The sequence below is a fragment of the Pseudonaja textilis genome, chromosome 11, assembly GCF_049901715.1.
Source record: "Pseudonaja textilis isolate UNSWEBS1 chromosome 11, rPseTex1.2, whole genome shotgun sequence".
In the NCBI taxonomy this organism is placed as follows: domain Eukaryota; kingdom Metazoa; phylum Chordata; class Lepidosauria; order Squamata; family Elapidae; genus Pseudonaja; species Pseudonaja textilis.
The window spans coordinates 13,314,768-13,339,998 of record NC_142000.1 but is presented as its reverse complement, the minus strand read 5'-3'; the positions used below and the strand labels follow the sequence as shown (position 1 = coordinate 13,339,998).

The 25,231-nt window shown below is 39.1% G+C and overlaps 1 protein-coding gene across 3 annotated transcripts in view; it reads right to left on the bottom strand.

The window, feature by feature from the left end:
- Positions 1 to 25,231, bottom strand: part of ANKRD27 (ankyrin repeat domain 27) — a 45,038-nt gene that overhangs the window by 6,728 nt on the left and 13,079 nt on the right. For all 3 annotated transcript variants that reach the window (XM_087940642.1, XM_087940644.1, XM_087940643.1), the window contains exons 12-24: positions 23,282 to 23,414; positions 17,330 to 17,422; positions 16,449 to 16,576; positions 15,801 to 15,883; positions 13,821 to 13,936; positions 11,339 to 11,431; positions 8,145 to 8,342; positions 7,157 to 7,216; positions 6,915 to 7,040; positions 5,955 to 5,999; positions 2,131 to 2,253; positions 1,294 to 1,491; positions 318 to 437 (exon numbers count right to left, since the gene is read on the bottom strand). In XM_087940642.1, the coding sequence (XP_087796768.1) occupies positions 318 to 437; positions 1,294 to 1,491; positions 2,131 to 2,253; positions 5,955 to 5,999; positions 6,915 to 7,040; positions 7,157 to 7,216; positions 8,145 to 8,342; positions 11,339 to 11,431; positions 13,821 to 13,936; positions 15,801 to 15,883; positions 16,449 to 16,576; positions 17,330 to 17,422; positions 23,282 to 23,414 (1,516 nt within the window). The remainder of the gene's footprint in view (positions 1 to 317; positions 438 to 1,293; positions 1,492 to 2,130; positions 2,254 to 5,954; positions 6,000 to 6,914; positions 7,041 to 7,156; positions 7,217 to 8,144; positions 8,343 to 11,338; positions 11,432 to 13,820; positions 13,937 to 15,800; positions 15,884 to 16,448; positions 16,577 to 17,329; positions 17,423 to 23,281; positions 23,415 to 25,231) is intronic.

The following is a 25,231-nucleotide window of genomic DNA, read 5'->3' as shown; positions in this document are numbered from 1 at the left end:
CAGCTAAGCTGAGTTCCACCCCAATCCTTTATTTTCACACATTTCTTCCCTCAGATTTAAGAGATGATATACACATTTCTGTGCCTTCTCTTCAACACAGTCGTAAAAGACAAAGTGAGAAAACAGCTTGCTTGTTTAAACAAACCCCATATTTCTATAACTACCAAATGTGAGAAACAAGCTTCAGTAAAAATGAAAACAAATATTTTAGATCTCAATTCTTATGATCATGAAAAAGGAGTAATTGATTTATGACTGCTAAGGCAAAAAGAATAGAAAAACAGGTGAAAAAAACTATTGAATAACGATCTTCTCACCTGTAATAAAATGGCTGCTATCTCCTGATAGCCGTTCAAGCAAGCATACATTAAGGGGGTATTTCCATAAATGTCCCTTCTGTTTTGCTTAGCTCTGCACTCTATCAGATATTTCACTACCTGTTGGAAAAAGGGCATTGCAACTAGTGAGTTTCAACACAAAAACAACAAAAACTTTTCACTGTCACACATTCTGGGGGAGAAACGTATGAAATATTCTGCTTTTAATTAATTATTCTGATTATGTGCCATCAAGTTGATATTGATTCGTAGTGGCCACACAGATAAGATTTTCTCCATGACTAACCTGGTCTTTTGGGGTCTTCCAATGGTGCCCTCCTCACTACTGCAACTGAATCTATTCCACCCTTTTCCCTTCCACCCTTCCCTGCAACAGAGTGCCAGGTCCCAAGTAATGCAGCCATCATTAAATTGCTTCAGAGGCATTTCTATTCCTCAAAGAACTATTTTATTTGATTACACATCTTGGAACTAACTGGTGGAAACCAGCACTGAAAGTTTCCTGGGCTTCCACACAACTAAAAGGTTCTCATTTTTCCAAAACAATTAGTCACATTGTCCAACCAGGATATGGAATAGTTTCCTGGCAAATTTGCTCCTCCTTCCTCTGACCGAGCAGCAGTTGGAATGCAGCTGACTCATCGCCCAGCTATGTTGTTTTGGCTGGAGCTTAATCCACCTCAGGCCTCTCCTTCCAGTCTTCAGGTGTGTCAAACTGAATTCATACAATTCCGCCACCAAATTAAATTCAGGCTTGACACAGAGACTTTTCCAGAGAGCTAGGTCTTTACATAATATGTCCAAAGTAGGTTAATGTGAACATGATCAATTAGTGCTTCAAGTGACACCTCTGGACTGAGCTTTACTTATTAACATTGTGAGCACAGGTGGTGCCACGGGTTGCCTAACCATGATCCAAAGGCCAATGTATTCATCTGTCCATCTGGGGGCTCACCTGAAAATGGCCATTCTGGCAGGCAAAGTGGAGAGGTCCTGCTTGGTTCACATCTTTGGCTTCAATGTTTGCTCCATGTTTCAGTAAGAGGGCTACCAAGTCCACATGCCCATGTAGAGCAGCAACATGCAGTGACATCAGACCAGTTTGGTTGGTAACGTTCACTCCGAGGCCATTCGAAGGCAGCCTGAAGAATTTCTGTTGGGAGAAATAAAAGCACATGGGACATCAGCTCAGCATTTCTGCACAATCTATCCCCCAACCACCTGAGACCAAGACGTAACAATCACCAAACGCGCTATGTTTTTATTTCAAACTTCCTAAGGGTTACTATGAGTGGAGCAATGCCAAATGCACCAATGTGAAATTATATTAAGACTAAGGAGGACTTTTCAGACACTGAGAACAATTAATCAAACTCAAAGAAAGAGGCCCTTGATCTACAAATTTGCAGATTTAAAATGGCAATTCTAGATACCATGGGAGAGAAAAAAAAAAGACAAGAAAGACACCAGACACCAATATCTTCCTTTCCCTGCTGGGAAAGGAAGATATTGGCTTACTTGCATAGGTACAGAACTTTGCTGAAGCAGAAGATGAGACAACAAGCCGTAGAAGAGACAGCTGAGTCAAGGCCATAAAGCCACCTCCTTTGGAAAACCTTCTACTCCTTTCCTCAGCAGTGAAATGAATTTCCCTTGATCCTTACAACAGCCCACTTAGTGAGGAAAGCAGCTCATGCGAACATCTTTAGAAGACAAGTGCGATTACTAATCACAGACTTCTTACAAGCCAAGTCAGAACATACATGCCAACCTGGTAGGAGCATCCACCAACCTTTTGCACAGGACTGCATTTAGAACACTGACACAAAGGATGACATAATTCTGGGGTCCCCATATTGCTTGCTTCCTTGGGATCTTCCAGGTCATCATCTCCCCATTCCAAGAGATAACGCACCTAGGATAGATGCAGAGGGTTGGAAAACACATGGGTTTTTCAGATCTCATTCTCTACAGCGATCCATCTTTATAAGCTCTGCACCCTCTCGTAAGGAGCCTCACAGGTTTCCTAATTAAAAATTCACCTAACAGAAGAAGCTTAGACTAAAACATTTGGCCTTTGGAAATCTAGTTTTCGGCCTGAAAGGATTTTTGCCCACCTGGGCACACAGAAGCATTTTGAAATCTTATCACTCTGCAGGTTTGCTATTCTTCAGCCCGAGGGTAAAGATGTCATTTGAGCAAGAACAGAACAGCTGTCTGGTATTCCCCCAGAAACGGGCAAATTAAATGAGACATGCCAGAAGACATAATGTGGCCCCTCGTGACATTTCATTTCCTACCAGGCAAGTGATAGAACAGTTAAATGTTCTCGCTGCCAAGATGAATTTGCAAAGGAGATGTGATCTAAATTAGAAAAGACAGCCCCCTCTTAATCTAGACTTTGATGTTCTCCTCTGTTCAATCCTTTTAGCTGGGATTGCTAGAGATTAAAAGCCAGAAGGCTTTGCACAGAATATCTGTCTTTCCTCGGCTCTTTCTGCTATTTTGTTGATCTTTTCAACATGCTTCATATTTGAAGACAGAATGCTAATTTTTACCTAGAAGAAATACACTTTGTTTGCAAAAATAGGCACTTTGCTCCCACAGTCAAAAATGAGGGAAGCATGGTTATGAGCATTGTACAAAGGAAAAGGTTTTTGTTTTTTTTAACAAACAGTTCTGTTTAAAACCCCAGCATGTGCTCCATCTAGATCTAGAGGAAAAATTCTGCTGGACCAGATGTTTAGTGCCCCTTCATCTCTGGCCAGGAATCCACCTCCTCCTTGGCACTTTAAGTGATATAACCTACTTGCATGCCTCCTCTTTTAGGTCCAGTCAACACCTAAAGCAGGGACTCGTTGTCTACATCACATCACAGTTTGCTGTAAACCTACATCATACATGGTTACAGAGAAACTATAGTGGTTGTGTTCATATAATTGTGAAGCCAACCCAGCCCAACCCAACCCAACCCAATCATGTATAGACCAAAGCAAAGCGATGTGTGAGAACTATAACTCTAAATCGGGTGTCCAGCCCTGGCAGCTTTAAGACTTAAAATCCACCAGACAAAAGTACAAGTATAATGACTAGAAAGATATAGAAATTTAGAAAAAGATATGTAATTGAATTAGAAAGGAATGAGACAATCATAAAGTAAGGGAAGGGAAAAATTATTGAGAAATTGATAAAATAGTGACAAGATATGAAATTGAATATATAATATGAATATGTAACTGAGATTATGTCTGTATGGAGATGTGATAACCTGGAATCATGCTGTTCTCCAAAAAAAGATATTTTGTTTTCATTATGTTTTGTGAAAACCCAAATAAAACTTTTACCCCCCCCAAAAAAAGAGTTAAAGTCCACAAGTCTTAAAAGTTGCCACATTAAGACCCCCACACTCTAAATATCCACCTTTTAGCTTCTATCCCAAAGATAATTGATCTGATGTTGGAAACTGTTCATTTCTCACAACAAAACCTAGAAGCAGACACAAACCTTTTCTGTGTAATTGCTTTGTATGACAATTTGGCTGGGTTTTAGATTAACAAAAGAGATCATCTTCAAGACCCAGTAAGTACACTCTCCCACTATATAAAATTGGGGCTATCTAGGATTAGATTTTGATTGACTTAACACATTGCACAAATTCCGCGATTAACAGTTTCACTAATCAAGCAGACTATGTACTCAGTCAGCATCCGCCATTTTGCAAAAAAAAAGATATTATGGGAAGAGGAGGAGATGGAAGCTATCCGGGGAAGCTTTGAAAATGGGACAGAGTGGTGGCATCATCCTGGCTTCACCTTAAATTACAAAACATCTTAAGAGAGTTCTTTATCTTCTTAGCCCTTCTCTTTTGAGATACAAGAATTCCTGGCAGGGCAGCAAAAGCTCTTACTGATTGCTAATCCACCATTTATACTGTTCAATCCTTGGATTCATGCCATATTTAGGTTCTCAATTTCCAATCCTGGCAGAGGGAAAGATCATCTATAATGCCTGACCATGGTTTACTGCATAAGCAAAACTGGCTGGATTTGCATAACACAATAAAGAAGAATATTTGTTTGGGTTGAAATGAGGGGTCCTTGATGCTTGGTTGTTTTCTTGCAGACTTTTCATTACCCAAACTATGTAACATAGCTAGTTGCATAACACAATCCATGGAAAATAAAGTTATTCCCCAGATTTAATATAATAGGAGAATGCACCTGCTGGGTCTTGAAAATTATGTGTTTTGTCCACAACCAGCCAAGTTGTCATATAAAACAAATGCACCTTAAAGCTTATGCATGAATTACTTAAGATAGCAAACCGATATGTGGTTGTATTCTGTGGTCATTAGGTCTCCATTGGGCCACATTTTATCATCTTTTGCATTAACCACATCTGGCCAATAAAGAATTCTATTAACATTTTTTAATTCTACATACATCAAAACTACAAATGGTATAATTTGCCTTGTTGATGAGTGTCACAACTATAAAGGCTTCCAGAGAGTAAAATTGCTATATCCATTTTTCTATCATCCCTGGAGACAGTAAATAATGCCCACTATAGGATGGAATAGAATCACCAAGTTCTGTAGCTCTGTAGAAAAAAAACATTTTTGAAAAGCAAAACTTTGCTTTTTATCTCGTATATCTATAAAAATTGCAGCTCTGTTACTACCATTAGGCCTTCCATGTCTTCTCGCTCAGAGCTGATACTGCTATTATAGAACAATGAAGCCTGTTTTTATTCAAAATCTACTTTTCTGGTGTAAAATAATGGTCCCAGGTATCAAAAATTCAATGCAAGAACATTACATCAACCAGGAATCATCATCATTTAATGACCCCATAATTCCTTGCGGGATGGAGTTTGGGCAAATGAATGGAGCTCGCAGTGTTTTAATGGCCAGATGCCCTTCCTGTCGCCAATGCAGAGTTTTGTTCAGCAGATATATTGTCATTGGGCCCAGAGAGAGAAATATCTGCCTCTACCTAGGATCAAACTCACAGCTTCCTGATTGAGGCGAGAGCTCCACCTCTAGGCTACTGCACCATATCTTACTACATCAACCAAAAATGGCATTTTTAAAAATGGCACAGGAAAAACTATATAAATACACTCTATGCCTACACAATGGACACATGTAAGTGGAACCGCCACAGTTTAAGTTGTCACATGGAATAGTCCTACTCAAGACTCTGAAGTGGACTTGTCTTGCAAAGTCCACCCTATTGTCCTCCTTCCCTGTAGAAAACCGATGAAGCAACTCAAACCCACCGAACATTTGAGGACCCTCATTTGGATGCGTTTGTAATTGTTGCTTATTGTTATGGTGACTGAAAACTTCAGGATCACCCCGCAACATTTTGCTATTCCCATTACCAGAATGGTGGGCAACTAGAACAGGCTGATGTTTTCCAGCCTGCCCCACAAGAAGAGTTGAGAGTACAATTCTAAATATGCTCATTATGCAATTGACCATCTATTTCCACTTGAATTTTCTTTAAGAACTGCTGGCTTATAGTGGGACACTCTACTTAGCACCATCATCAATATATGCACCCACCATCATCTACAGTCTTGCAAAGCATGGATCCAATGAACTGCTCTTACCATCTCCAAATCTCCGTCAGCAACTGCTCTTAAAAGTTTGTCCACCTACAGAATGAACAACACCAGAAAAAAGAAAGCGTGTTTACCTGAATTGGCATCTATTACAGAACTGATATACAGTATTGCAAAGGAGGTTTTTTGCTCTTATGACCAGCCCAAAAGCTGCAGCACATACAGAACAAGCTATGAACATGTGAAATGGTTGCTGAAGCTGAAGGTTTTATTTGACATAAAAGGACTCTGAAATTTAGACACCGGGATAGAAAGCCAATTTGGTCTAATGAATAAGACACCACACTAAAAAGTGGGATACTGGGAGTTTTCAAGCCCCACCTTAGTCATGAAAGCCAACTGGGTGACCTTGGGCCAGTCACTGCCTCTCAGCTCAAACCTCCTCACAGGGTTATTATGAAGAAAATAAGAGGAGGAAGGTGTATTGAATATGTTCACGGCTTTGAATTATTTGTAAAAATAATAAAGGCAGGGTACAAATGAATGAGTGGATGAATGAACTAACAAGCAAACATCTCACAGATGTCCTTTACTGTCACAAATCTAGTTGATTGCTAAGTGTAAGAACTATGCACTATCTATCTTGTAAGCAGACTTATTAGTAGCAGCCCTTTCATTCTGAAATGCTCTCTCTTCTAAAATTTATGAGATGCCTAACAATTTTGATCCTTTAAGCTCCCGTTAAAAAGATCATCCTCTTCCCCCTTCCCCAGTATACATCTGTGCATCTTTCATCTTCTGTATTTCATCTTCTATATTCATCTACTTCAATCTTCCTTCTGAAATCTGAAGTTAGCAACACATAAGGGGCATGTTATGTATTCTCGGCCTCCTGAATCTTCCAATCAAACGGACGGAGCCTGATGCTATTTAAGAAGGAGCGACAAAACGGGAGTTATATTCGAGCTTGGGCTGCCCTGCCAAATGCTCACTAGTTAATCAGCTTACCTCTTTATAATTAGATTTGGTTTCTTCTGGTGTCACTGTTGTCACTGGTATTATGAAAGATAAACTGGAGGTGGATGATACTTGGCTGATGGTGTCTTCACAAGACGAGGAAGATCGGACAGGTGACTATTGGACCCCATAAAGAAATCAAAAGGAGAAAGTTGGCTGCATTCCTCATTTATTTAACAGCTGATCAGGAGGATATTTTTAAGCTAAGAGTTGGGACCAATTCTTTGAATTACCTGAGAAGCATGTTGTCCTTTTTCAAAAGTGAGGTAGTTCAGTTCCATTAAGGAAACAATCTGCAGAGAGATTAAAACCCAATGAGCAAGAAGTGCAGATCTCAAGAAATTAACCACCTGGATATCATATATGCTACCAGCAAATAAATAAACTAGGTTCACAGATGGTGCTAAATTACAATAAAGTCTGTTTTCAGAAAACTTAAGAGAAGCTAGTCAAATGCATTTCAAAAGTCACACAGTTTGTTTATAGCTTCACAACATAAATTTAGGCAAAGTTAAGCCAAGCAGAATGGTAATAAACTTGAACTGCTTAGGTTTTTAAGATGTCACAAGACTGCTTGTTTTTATTAATTTGTATTGAAGATGCTAAAAAAAACAAAGAGGAAAACTTTGAGGACTTTTACTGTGCATAAAAGCAAATATAAGAGTACATAGATGGAGATTCTATAGTTCTCTTTTAGCTCTTCTGTGTGTATGAGTATGTATAAAACACAACTACGACCTTTCTCCAACATTAGCAATCAGAAGCTACTTTCAAATGGCGGTGCAAAGCTGTTTCTTTTTTAAAAATAAGTTCTCCTTAAAAACCAGAACAAAATATGTCTAAAGAAAGAACAGATCATGTGGGGGGCACTACAAAAGTTGTGGCCCACGACCCAAGGGTTGGAGCACCCTGCTTTATAGCACTCTCTGGGCAGTTTACACTGTCAGCATATTTCCCCCAACATCTGGGTTCTCATTTTACCAACTTCGGATGGATAGAAGGCTAGACTAACTTTGAGCCAGTCAGGATTGACCTTCAGGCTGTAGGCAGAGTCAGCCTGCAATACTGCATTCTAACCAGTGTGTCACTTTGGCTCTTTTATTTAATTATTGTTGTAGTACCCGCTAAGGACTCTGCCCTCTCTGCAATTAAACAGTGAGAATATGCAGGATGTCTTGGCTTCAAAGCATCCTAAGAACATTCTAGTTGGTTAAAAAGTACCGTTGAATTTAATGCACATTGCACAGGTGTCTCTTTCATCCGGTTCAGAATGCCTGGGTTGGCTCCATTCTGCAGGAGGACTTCGATGATCCCTTGGTAGCCCCAGCGAGCAGCTATGTGAAGAGGAGTGTCTCCTTTTTCATTACCAATATCTAACTTGCAAGAATGGACATCGTAATAAACCAGAGCCTTGACGCACTACGAAGTTAAAAAAGAACAGCCAAGATAAGAACTTTGCATGAAAGCCATGGCTTATACACAGCCCGATGGAAGCTGCTGCTTTGCATTTTATCCATCCAGAGATTTATTTATCCAGGGATTAATCCTGCTGTGCCATGAATGCTTCCTCTCAGACAACACACACACACACACACAACAAGCTTAAGCACACCATGCACACAATTCACACATTTTTTCCATATAACAAAAGAGCAAGGAGGTTGCCTGTTCTAAACATTTCCCTCAAGATTTTGACTTTCAAAGAACCACAACAGCAACAAACCCACTGTCAAAAGACACCCATGTCTTCATCCAGACTATCTTTGGATTTTTTACCCCCATGGAATGTTCTTTTTTTAAAATAAAGTTTTATTTGGGTTTTCACACATACACAATACAACTAAAACATCTTTTTTGAAAATAGCATGGTCCCGGGTTGAACTTCTTTATACAGACACAAAACTCAATTTTATGCTCCTTTTTGTGTTCTATCTATTCCATATCTTATACTATTTTACATTTTCTATATAGTTTTTCCCCTCTTTTAATTTTCTCAATTTTATTTTAATTATCTCATCTCAATTCAAATCATTGTATTTATACTTTTGTCTGTTCTGTTTCAATTTCATATTATCTTTTCTCATTAAACAAATTTTCTCCTGTAGTTACTAATTGGAATATGACACCTTTATATCATTTAATTACATCCATTCAACTCTTATTTAAATTTCAATATATACCTTAAATTTATGACCTTCAATATAATACATAATACATAACTTCCAATCGAATTCTGCTTAGTACATTCTTATAATACACACTATATTCTTTTTTTAAAAAAGAAAGATTGTAAATATATGTAATTATAAATCCTCATTCCATTCCAGTTCAGTTTTTTTCATTAATAATCATTAAAATCTTAACATCTTTAACACTTCTTTTCAATTAAATATCATACTTCCTTAAAAACATATATAATCTCCATAATTAATTTTTCCCTTATTTCTCTTCACATATGTTTTATAAATCATTAAATATACCTTTCATTACAATTATTCATTGACAAGCATTCCACTGAATCACGATAGCTATTTTATCAGACATTTTAATCATACACTGTTTCATATTTTCTAAAATTATTTCTGCTTCTAATATAACCATACTATCTTATGTACCTTTGCAGAATTCCTTTTTCCATTAAGTTTTCACCCATTATCTCTAAATAGGCCCTGTTTCTCTATGTTTTGCTTCTGTCCTTTATAACTTCTTTTCCTTTCTTTCTTCCCTCTCATCTTCTCCCTCCCCTTTTTACCCCCTTGTCTCTCTAGTTCTAATTCTCTCTTCTGCATTTCCCTCTTCTGTTGCTTTCTGATTTTATACTTATTTTTCACTCTTTTTTATTTTTTTTGGAGTTGTTTTTCCCAATCTTAAACTTTCCATTCTCTTTCCCCCCTTTCCTTTTTTCCCCCCACCTAAGATTACTTGTTCATTAAAGATGGCTTCTTCTTTGTCGCAATCTTCTTGTTCTGCAGGCATTTCTTGTTGTTTCTCATAATTCCAAATCTCCATTTCTAAAAACTGAAATATGAAGCCAAAATAACCTCTCCCTTCTTGTGCATCTTCTTTGTACTTTTTAAGTTCCATTTTCAGTTCTTCTAAAAGTGGAGCCATTTTAAACAGTTTTAAACAACCACCCGATTGATTTTTGTCATTCAAAACAATAACCAAGAATCTAGAAATCATCAAGTAATCCAGATAGTCCCGAGTTATATCTTCTTATTTCTTTTTCGACTTTCTCTTCCTGGGGTTTTTGTTGCGATATTTCAGTTAGAATGTATCTTTTGGAAGTCTTGTTGAGATTTTGCTATAAGTTCTTTTTTAATTCCAGGCAGTCTCCTCCCTTCCAGATCCTACCCTTTTATTCTTTTTCTCTCCTTTCCTGTTTTCAAAAGCTTTTAATTATCCAGAAATCTTTATTATCCCTTTGACTTTTTATTTTCAGCATTAAATGCCTATTGATGTCAAAGTGGATTTTTTTCCAATTTCTTGCTTAGGTCTCTCAGCTGTCAGTATAGGAAAAGGAAAAAACCAAATCTTTTCCCTTTTCTCTCTCCTTCGCAGCTTAAAAATCTTCTTAGGGAACAATGTTATTGTTTTTTAACAGTTTCAATTCCAGGGTACCTTATTTGTTGCTTTTTACTGTTTGACCCAGTCAACCAAAACTTTCTTTTCTATTCTTCCTCCTGCACATTCTTTTCCTGTCGAGTTCTTCTTTGTGTTGGCCATTTCTGACCACCGCTGTAACTGCCTTTGGAAAAGGGAGTAATGGCCAGCTGGGGAGGAGAGATGCTGCTCTCCTCAACCCTGCTGGCAGTCTCCCCCCTCTTCACCACCTCTACGGGGTGGCTTAGCCCCGAAACCAGCCGGCTCGGGGCGCTCCAGCGGCGAGCACGGATCGAAGCCTCGCAGAAACGAGGTTTCGGTCTGTCGCTGAAGAAGCTCAAACCGGAAGGCCCCCATGGAATGTTTTAATTACTGCAATTTTGTGTTAGCATGCATTGGATTTAATGTGTTTCAGAGAAATCTTGAACAGCTAGTAGTGATGTCTTGAGCACAGGAAATGGAGAAAGAATGGTGTAAAAATAATTTAAATCAATTAATAGCCTATTTTTATGTTTTGTATCTGCAAGAATAACTGAACACTTGATAGGAGAAGAAACTAAAACATTTGGAATTTGCTTGCCCCTCAAATGAGATGGAAAAGAAAGTTATGGTCCAAATGACACTTATTAGCTTCAGCGGGCGACTTCAATCTTGACAATTTTAAGACTTTCAGATTTCAACTCTCAGAATTCCTCAGCCAGGAATTCTGAGAGTTGAAGTCCACTAGTCTTAAAGTTGACAAGACTGGAGACCCTTGAATTGCAGAACAGAAGGACACCTATAAGAACTGCTGTTTTAAATGATCTACTTACGTCCTCATGCCCATAAATGCAGGCTAAATGGAGTGCAGTGTTGCCATTATTATCCTGGGCTTCCGTGCTTGATTTATAATGTAACAAGAGGAGCTGAAAATAAAAGGAAAAAGCCAATGTTATCCAGAGAAGAAGTCATAACAGGCTGGTATCTACTGGGCATCTTATCATTTCTGAAATCAAATGAAATGACTAATTCCCATCTTCCCTTTCAGCTACCTTTTTTTGACCGAGTTGCAAACTGGCATGAAAACATCTCATTTTGCACTACTGAAAAACCAAGGTAGAGTTACTACCGAGCTACCCAGACCTCCCTACCAATAGCTAAACACTTCTTAGCACTTCAAAGAACAGCTACAGAAAATAAAAATTCCTTAAGCTAAGTTAATCAGTGGAACAACTTATCTCCAGACATTGTGGGTTTTCCGTCACTGGAGGTTTTTAAGAGGCTGGATAGCCATTTGTCTGAAATGGTATGTACAGAATTTCCAGCCTGAGCAGAGGATTGGACTAGAAGAGGCCCCTTCCAACTTCGTTATTCTGTTAAATTAATACATAATTTCTGGCAAAAAGGGACTTCACTGCTTTCCTTCAAAAAGTCACCTTAAATAATGCTTAGCACCAACTCAAGAGATTTCAAGCTACTCTGTAATTTTGCATCCAACTGTTCCAAGAATGGGTTTCATGCATGGCCTTTGCCTTTTACATCCTCTTTCCATTTTTCACACCTCCATCCACACTCACTTCCAAAGAATCTTGCACGCTACTTTTGCCAACTAGAATAATGCCACAAGATGAAGAAGCTCACCCAAGAGCTACCACCTCCTGCAAAATTCACAGGTTATTATGGATGATAACGATGATGAAATTTCCAGGATCCAGTCTAATTGAGGTACAGCCCCTGAGCTGCCTATTTGTGCATCTAGAAGGCACAGGCACAAAATGGCTGACTCATGTCAGCCATTCAAGGGTTGCCAAAGGAGAAATGATGAGTGCCAAGACTTCCGTTTACTAAATAAATAAGTCCTTCTACAGTGTTCTTCACCATATCAGTGAAGGCCCAATGACACTGTTGCCAATAAAAATGATTCTGAAAGCTGGCATTTTGCTCTGATGCAGCTTTCTCTTTTATTAAAAGAACTTTTAAGTTAAGAGCATCAAGAAACCTGACGGTGGTCAAGAGCAGAGGTAGCTGGAACAATTCGGTAATGAATGACTTTGGAAACATCTGAAGCACTTTTCATGGAATGTACATTATACAACAATGAACTGTTTTCTCCAGTCTACCTCCCCAGCCCCCCAATTCCTGAATCCCCCAAAATGGTAGAAGATGCAGCTTCATCAATCAAAATGTTTTATTTGTGTCTGGCTATTTATGGAAATGTTATTGCATTCCCTGCAAAAGATAAGAGGAAGCGAGCACAGAAGAAGTGAAGGCCAAATGCATCCGTTCTTTGGGCTGCAGGCCAGCGTCAGCATGAAAGCATTTTTTTTTCCATATGCAGGGCCAACACTTCCATTAGGTAAACTGGGGCCACCAACTGTTAAGAGGATAGGCAAGGACAGGGAATAGAAGCCAACGGTTAGCAAAGAATTCCTCAGTTAATATGAACATATTATGAGGACTCTGGGAGGGATAGTCCACCCAGCTGAGACTGAAGAAAGTGAGGGTCAGATTAGGGCTTGAAGTTAAAACAGCACTGAAAAATGGGGCTTACGACCGTTTTCCACACTTAGGACTGTGATAGCATCCCCGTGGTCATGTGATCAAAGTTCAGATGCTTGGCAACTGGCATGTATTTATGACGGTTGCAGTGTCATGGAGTCACGTGATCCCCTTTTGCGACCTTTTAACCAGCCAAGTCCACAGGGGAGCCAAATTCACTTAACAACTATTTATTTAGGGTATGGCACGTGTTAGCCAGCGATCACCCAAGGTAGCTGACTCCCTCTGTGGAAAGAATTTTTTCGGGCAGTGTTATCTTTACCCGCGGGATGCCTGAATGCCGGTAGGCATTCAGGGGAGGCTCCTTTCTTATCCCTGCGCAGATTATTCACTCACGGGAATCAAACCTCCAAGCTGCCGACTTCAGCAGCGTGCAAGCCACTGTCTTACCATGTGAGCCACCACGGCCCCACTTAACAAGTGTGTTACAAGTCTTGCTTAGCCACAGAAAATTTGGGCTCAATTACTGCCGTAAGTCGAGGACTACTTGTATTTAGAATAGAATAGAATAGAATAGAATAGAATAGAATAGAATAGAATAGAATAGAATAGAATAGAATAGAATAGAATAGAATAGAATTCCTTCTTGGCCTAGTTGATTAGACAAAAAAGCCATCATTCCACTATTAAAGCAACTGAGCCCAGATTTTGCTTTCAAGTGAAAAACACCTACGTAGATGTTCTTTTGTGTCTGTCTGTAAATAAACATGAAGTTACACATAGCACAACAGGATTCACAAACGGTTTGTTGCTTACTGTAACATTCTGATATCCCTTTTGACAGGCGAGATGAAGGGGTGTTGACCCGTGGTAATCCGTGGCAGTGACAACAGCTCCTTTGGAGACCAACAAGTCAATTAACGGGGCTTGTCCTGGGGAGGAAAGAAATTTGCTCATTATCACCCAAAGGAGAGCATGCGGCTGTGTTTTTTGTTTTTTAAAAAGCACGTTGCATTTTCAGAATCGGTCTGAGAGCGTAAGGATTTTCTCCTTATCCTTCCTGTGCAGACTGTGTGATACAGGTAGTCCTCAACGACCACAATGGAGGCCAAACTTTACGTTGCAAAGCAAGAAATTGGTTGAGGGAGCTCTGCCACCATTCCATGGCTTTTCTTGTCGCATTTGTTAACTGAATCGCGGCAGCGGTTAAATTAGTCACCCGGCTGTCAAGTGAACCTGGCTTCCCACATTGGCTTTGCTGGTTCAGAAGATCGCAAAAGAGGATTGCATGACTCCCCAGGACGCTGCAGCCGTCGTAAAATGTGACTCAGCAGTCAAACATCCGAATATAAAAACCGTGGGGATGCTGCAATGGCTATAAATGTGAACAAATGGTCATAAGTCGCTTTGCATGGTCACTAAATGAACTGCTGTAAGTCAAGAACTACCTGTAACTCTCCAAGTTTTAGCAATTATTAGATTCAGAGCTGAGCAAGAGAATGTCCAGCAATAATAAACGAGGTTGTTGCCTTATTCCTGAGGGTCAGAGATGAATATCAACAGAAAGCACACAGCAAGGACCATCCTTTATTTAGGAACTTGGGGGAAAACTAACCAAGCAACTTCCAAGGAAGGAATTTGCCCTCAAATGTTCAAACATTGATGACTTGATATTGCCAAGAGCATCAATGTAAATTTGTAGAATAAGGCTCACACTTCCTCAAGGTAAGGCAAGGAACTGAAGGAGCCAAAATGATTTTAAAACCTGTTCACTGCCAAGTCAAAAACCAAGATAACCTACTATCTATTTCCTTCTGGAAAAAAACTCAAATAATCACAAGCTGCAGTTCAGAGAAAAGCTATGTTGCCTTGAAATTTGCTTCATACCCCTGGGCGAACTGTGGCCTTTGTAACATTGCTTCATCACGTCTCCGAGAGTTCTCCATCATCCCAGCTGCCTAGCCACTTGACACCACAGTATCTCATAATTTTTCCATATCCTCCTTAATTTTTCCTAGCTCTTAATGTAAATTGGTTAATCTTTTTTTAAACGCAAATCATCCTTTCCCTGGTCAGATACAGTGGTCGGATGTAGGTTTTTAAAATGCAAATTCTCCTTTTCCAAGTTCACTTTTTATATGTCACTCCTGTCGTTTACCCCAGGGGTCTCCAACCTTGGCAACTTTAAGCCAGGTGGACTTCAACTCCCAGAATTCCACAGCCAGCTTTGCTTGAAAGTCCACCAGGCTTAAAGTTACCAAGGTTGGAGACCCCTGGTTTACACAGAATGTATTATTAATTCTTAAATAGCATTTAAAATATTTTATTTAAATATTGGTATGCCTATTTTTATTGAAGAAAGTGAAATAGAGATGGTCTCGGTACTGGCTTCCAAAGCAGCTGGTAGTTTTATATCCCCATTCATTTCCAACAAAAATATTCCTTAATGAAGGAATTTATTTTTTTTTGTAATGCTGCTTTTTTCTTCTCTTTCTTTATTTTGCAAATGTATATGGTTACCCATTTCAGTAAAGTAAGTCTGGGCGGCCAACCAAACATAAAGCAAAACCAAACATGTAACAGTATTAAAAATAAACAACAAAAAAAGACCAAGCAATAATGTTTCAAACATTATAAAGAAAAACATAAGAGACTGGGGTCTGCTGGGCTCTTTGCTCTAAAGGGATTGAAACTTTCAAGATACCTAACTAACAGAGCTAAAGGATTTCTGACTGGATTGGAAAAGGCTATGCCACAACATTTGAAAAATGAAAAAAAAAAAATTGCAGCGCTCACCATAAATAGCAGCTACATGGAGTGGAGTAAATCCTTGATCGTCTCTAGAAAATGGTGTAACAATCGAAGGATCATTCAGCTTCCTTAAAGCAATGATAAAAGACACGATCAAACTCAAGCAGAATACCAGTGTTTTAATATCCTCACGGCTTTTTTTGTCCACAAGAAGCACTATAACATGGGACACGGTGGTTGCAAGGCCACCCATTATAATTCTGCTGTCCTCTGAACTTGCTCTTCGATCAGCTTCAATTCTTTCCTCCTAAAAATAATGGCATCACCATCGGCATTGACAAATTCACCATCTGTCAATTGCAAAAGGCAGCTTTACTTGGAACAGCTTACATCCTGTGACCGATACCTCTAACACCATCAAACACCCACACCTGGATCCTAGGTCTTCAGGAAGGACTCGATAGGTGGATAAAAATGGCAAATCCAGTCTGAACTCTACGACATAATACTGGCATATCTTACTAAGCCTTAGGAAGATGACTGAATGAATTCCTAAATAATCCTGATGCACATGCAGACCAAAATCTGGCATTAAATCTGAATTAAGCCACTGAAGGCAGAATCAAATGTCTTAACTTTCATTCTGAATCACTGGGGATAAACTCTTGGAGAGAGAGAAAAAAATACTCTTACCCAGAAACTAGCTTCTCACATTTGTCACAAAAGCAGAGCGGATGGCACATGTTTTGCAAAGCATCTTTATCGCTGTCTCCTTGACTCAATAACCGTTCTATTTCTTCTTGGTTGCCTGAAGCAACATGCTGCAAAGAAGAATGAGAAAGAGACACATCTGGGCAGGCTCAAAACCCAAAACTCAAACAGAGAAAACACCAGAAGGGGAGAAAGTCCTTGGAGAACCATAACTTTTGTTATTCTGTTATTTCTGATAAAAAACATATTTAATGTTATTAACATGACTTACTACCCCAGAACGGGTTAACCAACCCTTTCTTAGGATCACATAACTTCATTTGAAAACGTGGATGGAAGTGTGGATTCATCTCTCCATTTATAACATTCCCAAAGAAGCAGATTAAAAAATAAAAATCCTACATACAACTTCAACAGCAATAAAAGGATAACATCAAACTGATTCATCAACTTCTCTCCGCCAGCAAAGCCATAATCAGCTCCAAACAAACTCTCAACACATGAAAGTTTAAACGTTTAACTAAAAAAAGGAACTTTAATAATGTGCCCACAGAGATCACTCCTAGGAAAGCTTCCAGCCTCCTCTTCCCAGTGGAAGATAATTAAGTAGAAGGAGAAATCACACAGACACTGTTTTGAAAAATATATATAATTAAAGCCATATTCCACCAAGAGTGATGCTACTCTGATTAAAGCATCCATAATGGCACATAATAAAAATGGCACAGGAAAGATAATTCCAAAACGCCCAATTTTAGTCCACAGATAGCCGTGGTGGAGATAGCCCTCCAGCCCGTTGCTGAGAAAAGCATAATATTTAGCTAGTTTTTGCTGAGCTAATCCAACAGCTATGCAATCCAAACCTTAAACAAGCAGTCTATCGGGGTGGTGGACAGTTGAGAAAGAAGATTCATTCTTTGTCTTAAGAACAGCTTTTCATTAAATCCTTCAGATCCCTACAAAAGGAAAAGAGAGAGAAGCTATTAGCTATTAGAAATATATAACTAAAAACAGGTATTTGCAAAACCTGTTTTTTTCCACTGATTTAACAGATGTCAGGTCTGTTTAAACTGGTGAATTCCATTTTAAAGCCTAACTCTCAAAATTGAACACTAGCCATTTTCTTGCACTGAAGGGTGGGTTTTCAGTTTTAATCTAACCAATGAATAAATGAATTCCATCTTTCAACCAAAAGCTTACGGATATGTAGAATCCTAAAAAAAAAGTGAGCATTAAGAAAAATAAAATCACCACCGAAGAGAGGGCCGCAATGTCATCAGAGGAAACTTCTGTTCTTTTACCAACTATGTTATTGTTTAGATGTATATCCTGGCTCTTTTAGAGAAGTTCAAAGTGACATACTGAAGGAATCCTTTTATCTTACAGTGCAATTCTGAAGGGTGTGTGGCAGCCTGAGGTTGCCAAGCATTCTTCTGCAGTAGGCAAGGGCCTGCTGCTTGTTGTCCAACATCTTAACCACTACCCTGCATTGTCTCCAGTTTTATATTAAAAGTTTGAGCAGCATCTGCACGTCAGAACCTCGTTTAAAAATCAGACTGCTGGAACATAGCCTTCCTTGCATCAAAACGGTCCTATTTCTAATTTTGTATCAGTAGGGATTTATTTGTGGCCACAGATGAAAGTTTTATTGACAGTAACCATTCTCAGACAGGAATTGTAATTAAATTTTCTCATTTAACAGTCCTCTTGCAACAGAGTTTTTAATCAGTTACGTTCATACTATTTTTTACAGAGTACAAAAATAGATACAGGTAATCCTTAACTTTACAAGGAGCAATGGTAGCACGGTGGTTAGAATGCAGTATTGCAGGCTAATTCTGCTGACTGCCAGCAGTTCGATCCTGACCATCTCAAAGTTGATTCAGCTTCCAACTTTCTGATGTGGTAAAATGAGGACCCGAATTGTTGGGGGCAAGAAGATGACTCTGTAAACCGCTTAGAGAGGGCTGTAAAGCACTGTGAAGTGGTATATGTCTAAGTGCTATTGCTCCAACCACAATTGGAACCAGAATTTCTTTGGCTAACCAGGGCAGTTAAAATAAATCACAGCCAAATTTACAAACTTTTTTGCCATGGTTGTTAAGCAAATCATTGCAGTTGTTAATTTAGCTTCCTCCATTGACTGCTCAATGGAAGCTGTGTGAAAAGGTTGCAAAAGGTGATCACACGACCTGGGATGCTGCAACTGCCATAAATACATACCAGTTCCCAAGCACCCAAATTTTGATCATGTGACAGTGGAGAAGCTGTGAGTGTTTTGTGAAAACTGGTAGTAAGTCACTTTTTAAATGCCATTTTAACTTCCTTACTACCGCTAATAGGTTTGCCATGCCCTTGTCTACTGCTTCTTATTTTATTATAAAATTTGTTTTCATTTGTTTGGTCAACCATGTTGAGTAATTCTGTCCCAAGAAGGTAAAAATACAGCGAATCAACTGTGAAATGATATGTTGAACAGGTAAGAGAACGAGCTGTAACAGTGGTAGAAAGTCCCTTTCATGCCAGATGGAAGAAAGAACTAAGTTTACATTTTAGATTAGTATATCATGTGTCAACTTACTTGGCTTGGAAACCATCATTTCTAGTTACCATGAAGTCTGAACTTGGCCACAGTGATTCATTTAAGGCTCAGCATGTATTTTGTAATCAACTGTGCTCTAATGACACCATTCACCTCTATACTAAGCTAATAGCTGGCCTATGTCTATAAGAAAGGTTTGATTTGATTTGTGCTAAACGCAAATGAGATGCTTTTGTGCTCATCACATTGTGCTAGTGTTGATCTAGATGATGATCTCATCTGCTGAAGATTTCTCACCCATGTTTCAGATTAGAACAAGCCACCTGGTGACCTCTGGGTATTTCAGCTAGCTATTCTAGAAATCCTTAGAGGTGGAGCTCTCGCCTCATACTCAGGAAGCTGTGAGTGCGATCCTAGGTAGAGGTGGATATTTTTCTCTCTGGATACGATGAGAATATATTTGCTGAATATAATTCCGCAGTGGCAACAAGAAGGGCATCTGGCCAGTAAACACTCAGCTCCATTCAGTTGCCCAGACTTCACTCCACAAGGGATTATGGGGTCATTAAAAGGAGATGATGATTCCAGAAATCCTTGGGTATATGCTCAACAAAACATAGGAGTCAAGGATGAGAAACTTGGTCCTTCTAGGTGTGTCATTAACTAACAAATCCTGACAGCACAGCTCATGAACAGCTGAAGTCCAACATCTTTGGTGTATACTTGGCTGGAGAAGACAGCCTTCACACTTTATAGCCCAGGGGATTATATGCCTGTCTTTTCCCCACTTCAAATCTCTGGAAAAATTGCAGCCTGAATCAAGACCAATTGCAGACCAGTTTGTAATAAAGCGACATTAGCAAGTCAGCTTAGATCAATTCTAGTTGATAAAGAATATTACTCATTTCCTTTTCTTATACCACCCCAATCTAGTTCAACTTTCAGATTGAGATATATACAATACTTTGCTAAATCATTGTGGCGTAATCTGACTCCTCACAAGATTTAAGTTATTTTCAAACAATAAAGGGGTAGAAACTAGCATCGCAAGCTCCCAGCATATATTTGACCAAACGTTTTCCTTACTTCCTACGTTTAGTTTAGTTTGATTTATTGTCATTGAGCAGATAGATTGAATAAACTACAGTTCAGTTATCATGACTACATCTGTCATGTAAGCACAGCATTGAGGATTTAAATGCAAGTTAGGCCAAAGAGGATGAAGCATGAAACTCATGGAATTGGCACACTACAAATCCAGATCTTCTGCAAAGAAACATAGCCATTCATGATTTGCCCTTCAGGGGTTCTATGTTCTAACGTCCAAAATAAGTTTTAAAAACTGAGGTTTAGATAGTTGCGTTTAGGCAAAAATACCACCCCCTCAAAAAAATTAAACAAGTATTGGGAAACTGGGTATGTTTTATTGACTAGTTTTACTTTAAAGAACTGCACACATTCTCAAATTTATCAATGTATTTTATTTTACAGAAGGCAGCAAACCCCTTCACCATCCCAACACATTTTTGTCTTAAACTTCTTCAGAAGTTAACAGAGTAACAAGTTGTGAACGATCATCAAACTAGCCGCAGGCAAACTATTAATAAGTGCAACCATTCAACTCTGTTCCACACATCTTTTCCACTCCCCCTTTTTTTTATTTAACATGGCTCTGAGATCTAACAAGCAACATTTGTGATCCACCTCTGCCATTTTAGAAAGGGAATGACAAGCAGCGCAAGTTTGCTTGAAAAGATATCCCACCAAGAAACAAAGTGAAAGTGTTGCAAAAGTGATTTAGGGTGCAGAAGAGGAGTGAAGGAGTTTGCCAGAAAAGATCCCCAGGCCTTCAGCATCAAGTGATCCAAAAACCAAGCCGTTAAACCCCTAAGTTCCATTCTTTGTAGATGGCTCACAACCGCAGCTTCCATTCAGGGATCACGTCCACCTCCTCCAGCTTCGATTCAGATCAGGAGCACCTAAGGTTTTGGAAGTTTCTCTTGTCATCATCAACTTTGTAGTAACTGTATTGTCTAAAGCAGAAATGAGGAACTTGTGGCTCTTCAAAAATTGACGAGCTACAATTTCCAACATACGTATTTTTGACCATGGAAGAGAGTCTTGAAGACCTTTCGCTTCGTGACATGGAAAATTCAACACTAGCTTAGAGTCCAGAATGCTAAATTATCTAACATTCAGAGCGATTAGATTCAACAGGCATTCTAAGTTAGGAGGGCACTACACTAACTGGCTTCAGGAACAAGATATAAGCCATGTTCTAACAGCAGGCAGTTCCAGAACCCATCTGAGGAGGACATTTCAGTAATACTGAAAATTTGCCTTAAACCTCCACGTGATTTAAGACATATGTTTTATTCTGCAAACACCCTAACAAGTACAAAAAAAGGAGCAGGAGGTAATGATTTTATGACTGTAAGAATATTTCCAGTCTCAAAAAGGAATAGTAACAGGTCAGTTAAATCCCTGGTCCATTAAGGGAAAATTATGGCCACTCAGAGTTCTTGATTGAGATAGGCAGGCATAGAAATTGAAGGAATAAATTAACTTCACTATGCCTTAAATACTGTGAAAGAGTTCCTTTATAACACTGCATCCAACTTTCAGCTTTAATGCAGCTAAAACTGCTAGATTTTTATTATATGGCATAAACTGAAAGAAAAGACAGGATGACCTATAGTAATGAAATATCTAGCAACGCTTTGAAGATAAAAAATAACCACCACTATGGTTAAAATCTGCCAGCTACCTCTGTTCCAGAAAATACCTGGAATTGCTTACCTTATCCATCAGCTTTTTTAAAAAAATATCTTCAGAGTGCCTTTCAAAAGCATGAGTGCTTTCTAAAATATCTCTGCAATATCTGCTATGGTTTTAGTGACATGGGACCACAACTTCTACAAGCAAAACCATTTATTGCTGGCAGAAAATCACTGTAACTCAGCTGTATGTCTTGACACACAAAGGTTGTGGATTTTAGCACTTCAACTCTCCCTCGCTCAGCCCAGAATGTACAGCTGTTCAAATATATTACACTTAATTCATCGGCAAGGCTCTAAATGATTTGACTAAGCCCAGAAAGCTGAAAACTAAAAGTGACTGTTTTTTAACTCTTAAAAAAGGACTTCTCCCAACTACTGTAATCCTAAATCAATGGTACTTTTAAATCCATCTCTGAAAAGCCTTCCATGAACTGTTGACATAGGCCAGAGGTCTCCAAACTTGGCAACTTTAAGACTTGCGGACTTCAACTCCCAGAATTCTCCAGCCAGCTATGCAGTTGAAGTCTACAAGTCTTAAAGTTGCCAAGTTTGTGGACCCCTGACATAGGCTACTTTTTAGTGTAACAGAAGGTGACACATTTATTAAATACATGGCAGATTATCATCCCAGCAACGTATCAAATTAAATTTCATTCCATATATTCAATCAAAACATTCTGTCTTTCCCCCCACCAGGTAATCCTTGACTTACAACCACTTGTTGAATTTACAACGGCCCTGAAAAGTGACTTATAATCGTTTTTTCACACTTAGGATTGTCGTAAGATTCCCCATGGTCACCTGATCAAAATTCAAACACCCGGCAACTGGCATATATTTAAGACCATTGCAGGGTCCCCTTTTGTGATCTCCTGACAAGCAAAGCCAATGGGGAAGCCAGATTCACTTAACAACTGTGTTATCAACTTAACTGCTGCAGCGACTCACTTAACAACAGCGGCAAGAAAGGTCGTAAAAGGTAGCAAAGCTCACTGAACAGGCGTCTCACTGAGCAAACAAATTTGGGGCTCAATTGTAGCCGTAAGCCAAGGACTACCTGAACTGCTATGCTGTGCAAAAAAATAATAATTAAAAAAACAGCTCCTGTCTTGGGGCATGATTTGCGCTAAGCAAATAAAATCCTGCACATAAAAGTGAATATGCATGGAAAAGCCAAGCCATGTTTCTGCAGCGTGCAATTTTCAGTTTGGGTTTGTCCTTCATGCTCTTTTGTAAGCACAAGATCAAAGACGGATTTTTTTATATATATATATCAGCCTTTATAATTCACCAGCCTAAGGCTCCAGTTGCTAAAATGCTTGAGCGGCCTACGCAGGATAATAACCTGGCTTTGACAAATGAAATGTGTTTCTGAGCTAGCTCTCCAGATTCCGGTTACATGATGGCTAGAATCCTGCAGACCTACAAAAAGGGAACACTGTTAAGAGAGATTTTGAGGCTGGGATAGGATAGACGGCATTACAGGGACTTACCGGTGTCCTGTCAGACAGGTTTCCTTGACGGATATATTCTATTGCAGCCTCAACTGAGGTCAAGCAATATCCCAGTTCATCCTTTGCTGAGCTGCAAAATCTGAAGTTTTTGATGTAGCTCAGGTTTGCCATCCTAGACAGGGAATAAAAACTACATAAGTAATTTTCAGGAAGCAAAAAAAAAAGAAACAATTTGTGCAACTGGATCCAATTTCTATTCATTAAACAAACCTAGACGTTTTCTGATACTTGTTTTTAATTCTGCTCGAGTCTTCAGTTATAAACAAGTATTATATTTCGACTTGGATAAGTTCTGAGCTTACTCATTGCAAGGAACCAGACAGTTCTTATTTCTGTTTTATAAGGTCCATCCTGATTATCACGGTGATCCAAGAAAAACTTAAGATAGGTTCACCCATGGCACAAAGCCATGATATTCTTAAATCAGTCTTACTGGCTGGACTTGCACATTTTGCTAAGCTCTATTTACTAACCATAACAACTGAGTTTGTACAACATACAAGGCCAAAACCAAATCACGCTATTCAAATTTGATACGCCTTTCAGCAATTTTTACTAAATAGTTGGGTTAACCCAATGGTTTCATCCAATGCTTTAACCTATATATCACAGGTCTCAACCATAAGCTTCCCAGAACACACTGTGTCACACACACAAAAAAGTAAACCACACTATGGCTTAATAGAGTATGTGAACTCATTCAGAATGCAAGAATTCAAAATGGCGCCTGAAGTTTTATCTATCATCAACATTTGGGATGTACTTCAAACATTTGTGCCCAGATTCACCAGGATATGAAATGGTAGAGTAATAGAATTTGTCTAACCATGAAAAACCAAACCAGGATTCAAGCACTTACCACATTTCTGCATATTTTGATTATATAATCCATTCAAGAAAATATGGTCCAATAACATTTAGCTATTGAGCTTTAGTTTTGCCTAGTGTCACCTTGCTATAAAGCTCGTCCCAATGTATTTAGTACAAAACTCTGAAGAAGTACCACCACTGGGTACTGTGTGGTGCGCACGTACGAAAATGTGTGAGCTTTTAATCCTTGGTTTTGACAGTCAAAGGCACAAAGAATTAAAAATCAGCTTTAAGTTATAACTGACATCCAAGAACCTGAGTATATTTCTAATGCACATAATCCATGTAATCCATGGAAAGACAGCAGTTAAGCAGCAGATGTTTCGTTTCTATCTGCATATCGCGCCAAATAATGGTCAAGGTCTCTTTCATAACACCCTGTGCACATTTCAAAATCTGCACCCAAAAACACATGTTTAAGCTGCAGGAGTTGCTGATTTTCTGAACCAGCAAAAAAAAAAAAGTATACTGTTTAGTCTTCAAAAGATATTGGCATTTTTGGATGCTGCTGCTCCTATTATATTACTGTTTTTATCCTTGGAATGGATGACATTATATCATCAGTGCTACATCATCATCAGAGGTGGTATTCAGCAGATTCTCACCAGTTCTGGAAGAACCAGTAGTGGAAATTTTGAGCAGTTGTGAGTACCGGCAAACACCACCTCTGACTGGCCCCTCCCCCGTCTATTCTCTGCCTCCCGAGTCCCAGCTGATTGGCTGGGTCTTCTTTGGTTGCCCTGCACAGGAGAACGGAGCTGGAAAGCAGGTTATGGGGTGGGGAGGGAATGGAGATTTTGCAGTGACCTTCCCCTGCCACTCCCACCAAGCCACACCCACAGAACAGGTAGTAAAAAAAATTGAATCCCACCACTGATCATCATCATCATCATCTAGCACTGATGATGTTACTTAGTTTCGGCAATGAAATGTCTACAAGGAAACAATCGAGCTCAGAGACCACCAAGGACCCCTCATTCTGGGTCATTTGAAGCTTCTGAGTGGCTTTCAAGAACATCCCCATGTAGAAGCTTCTGCAATACTTGAGCTCTGAGTTCA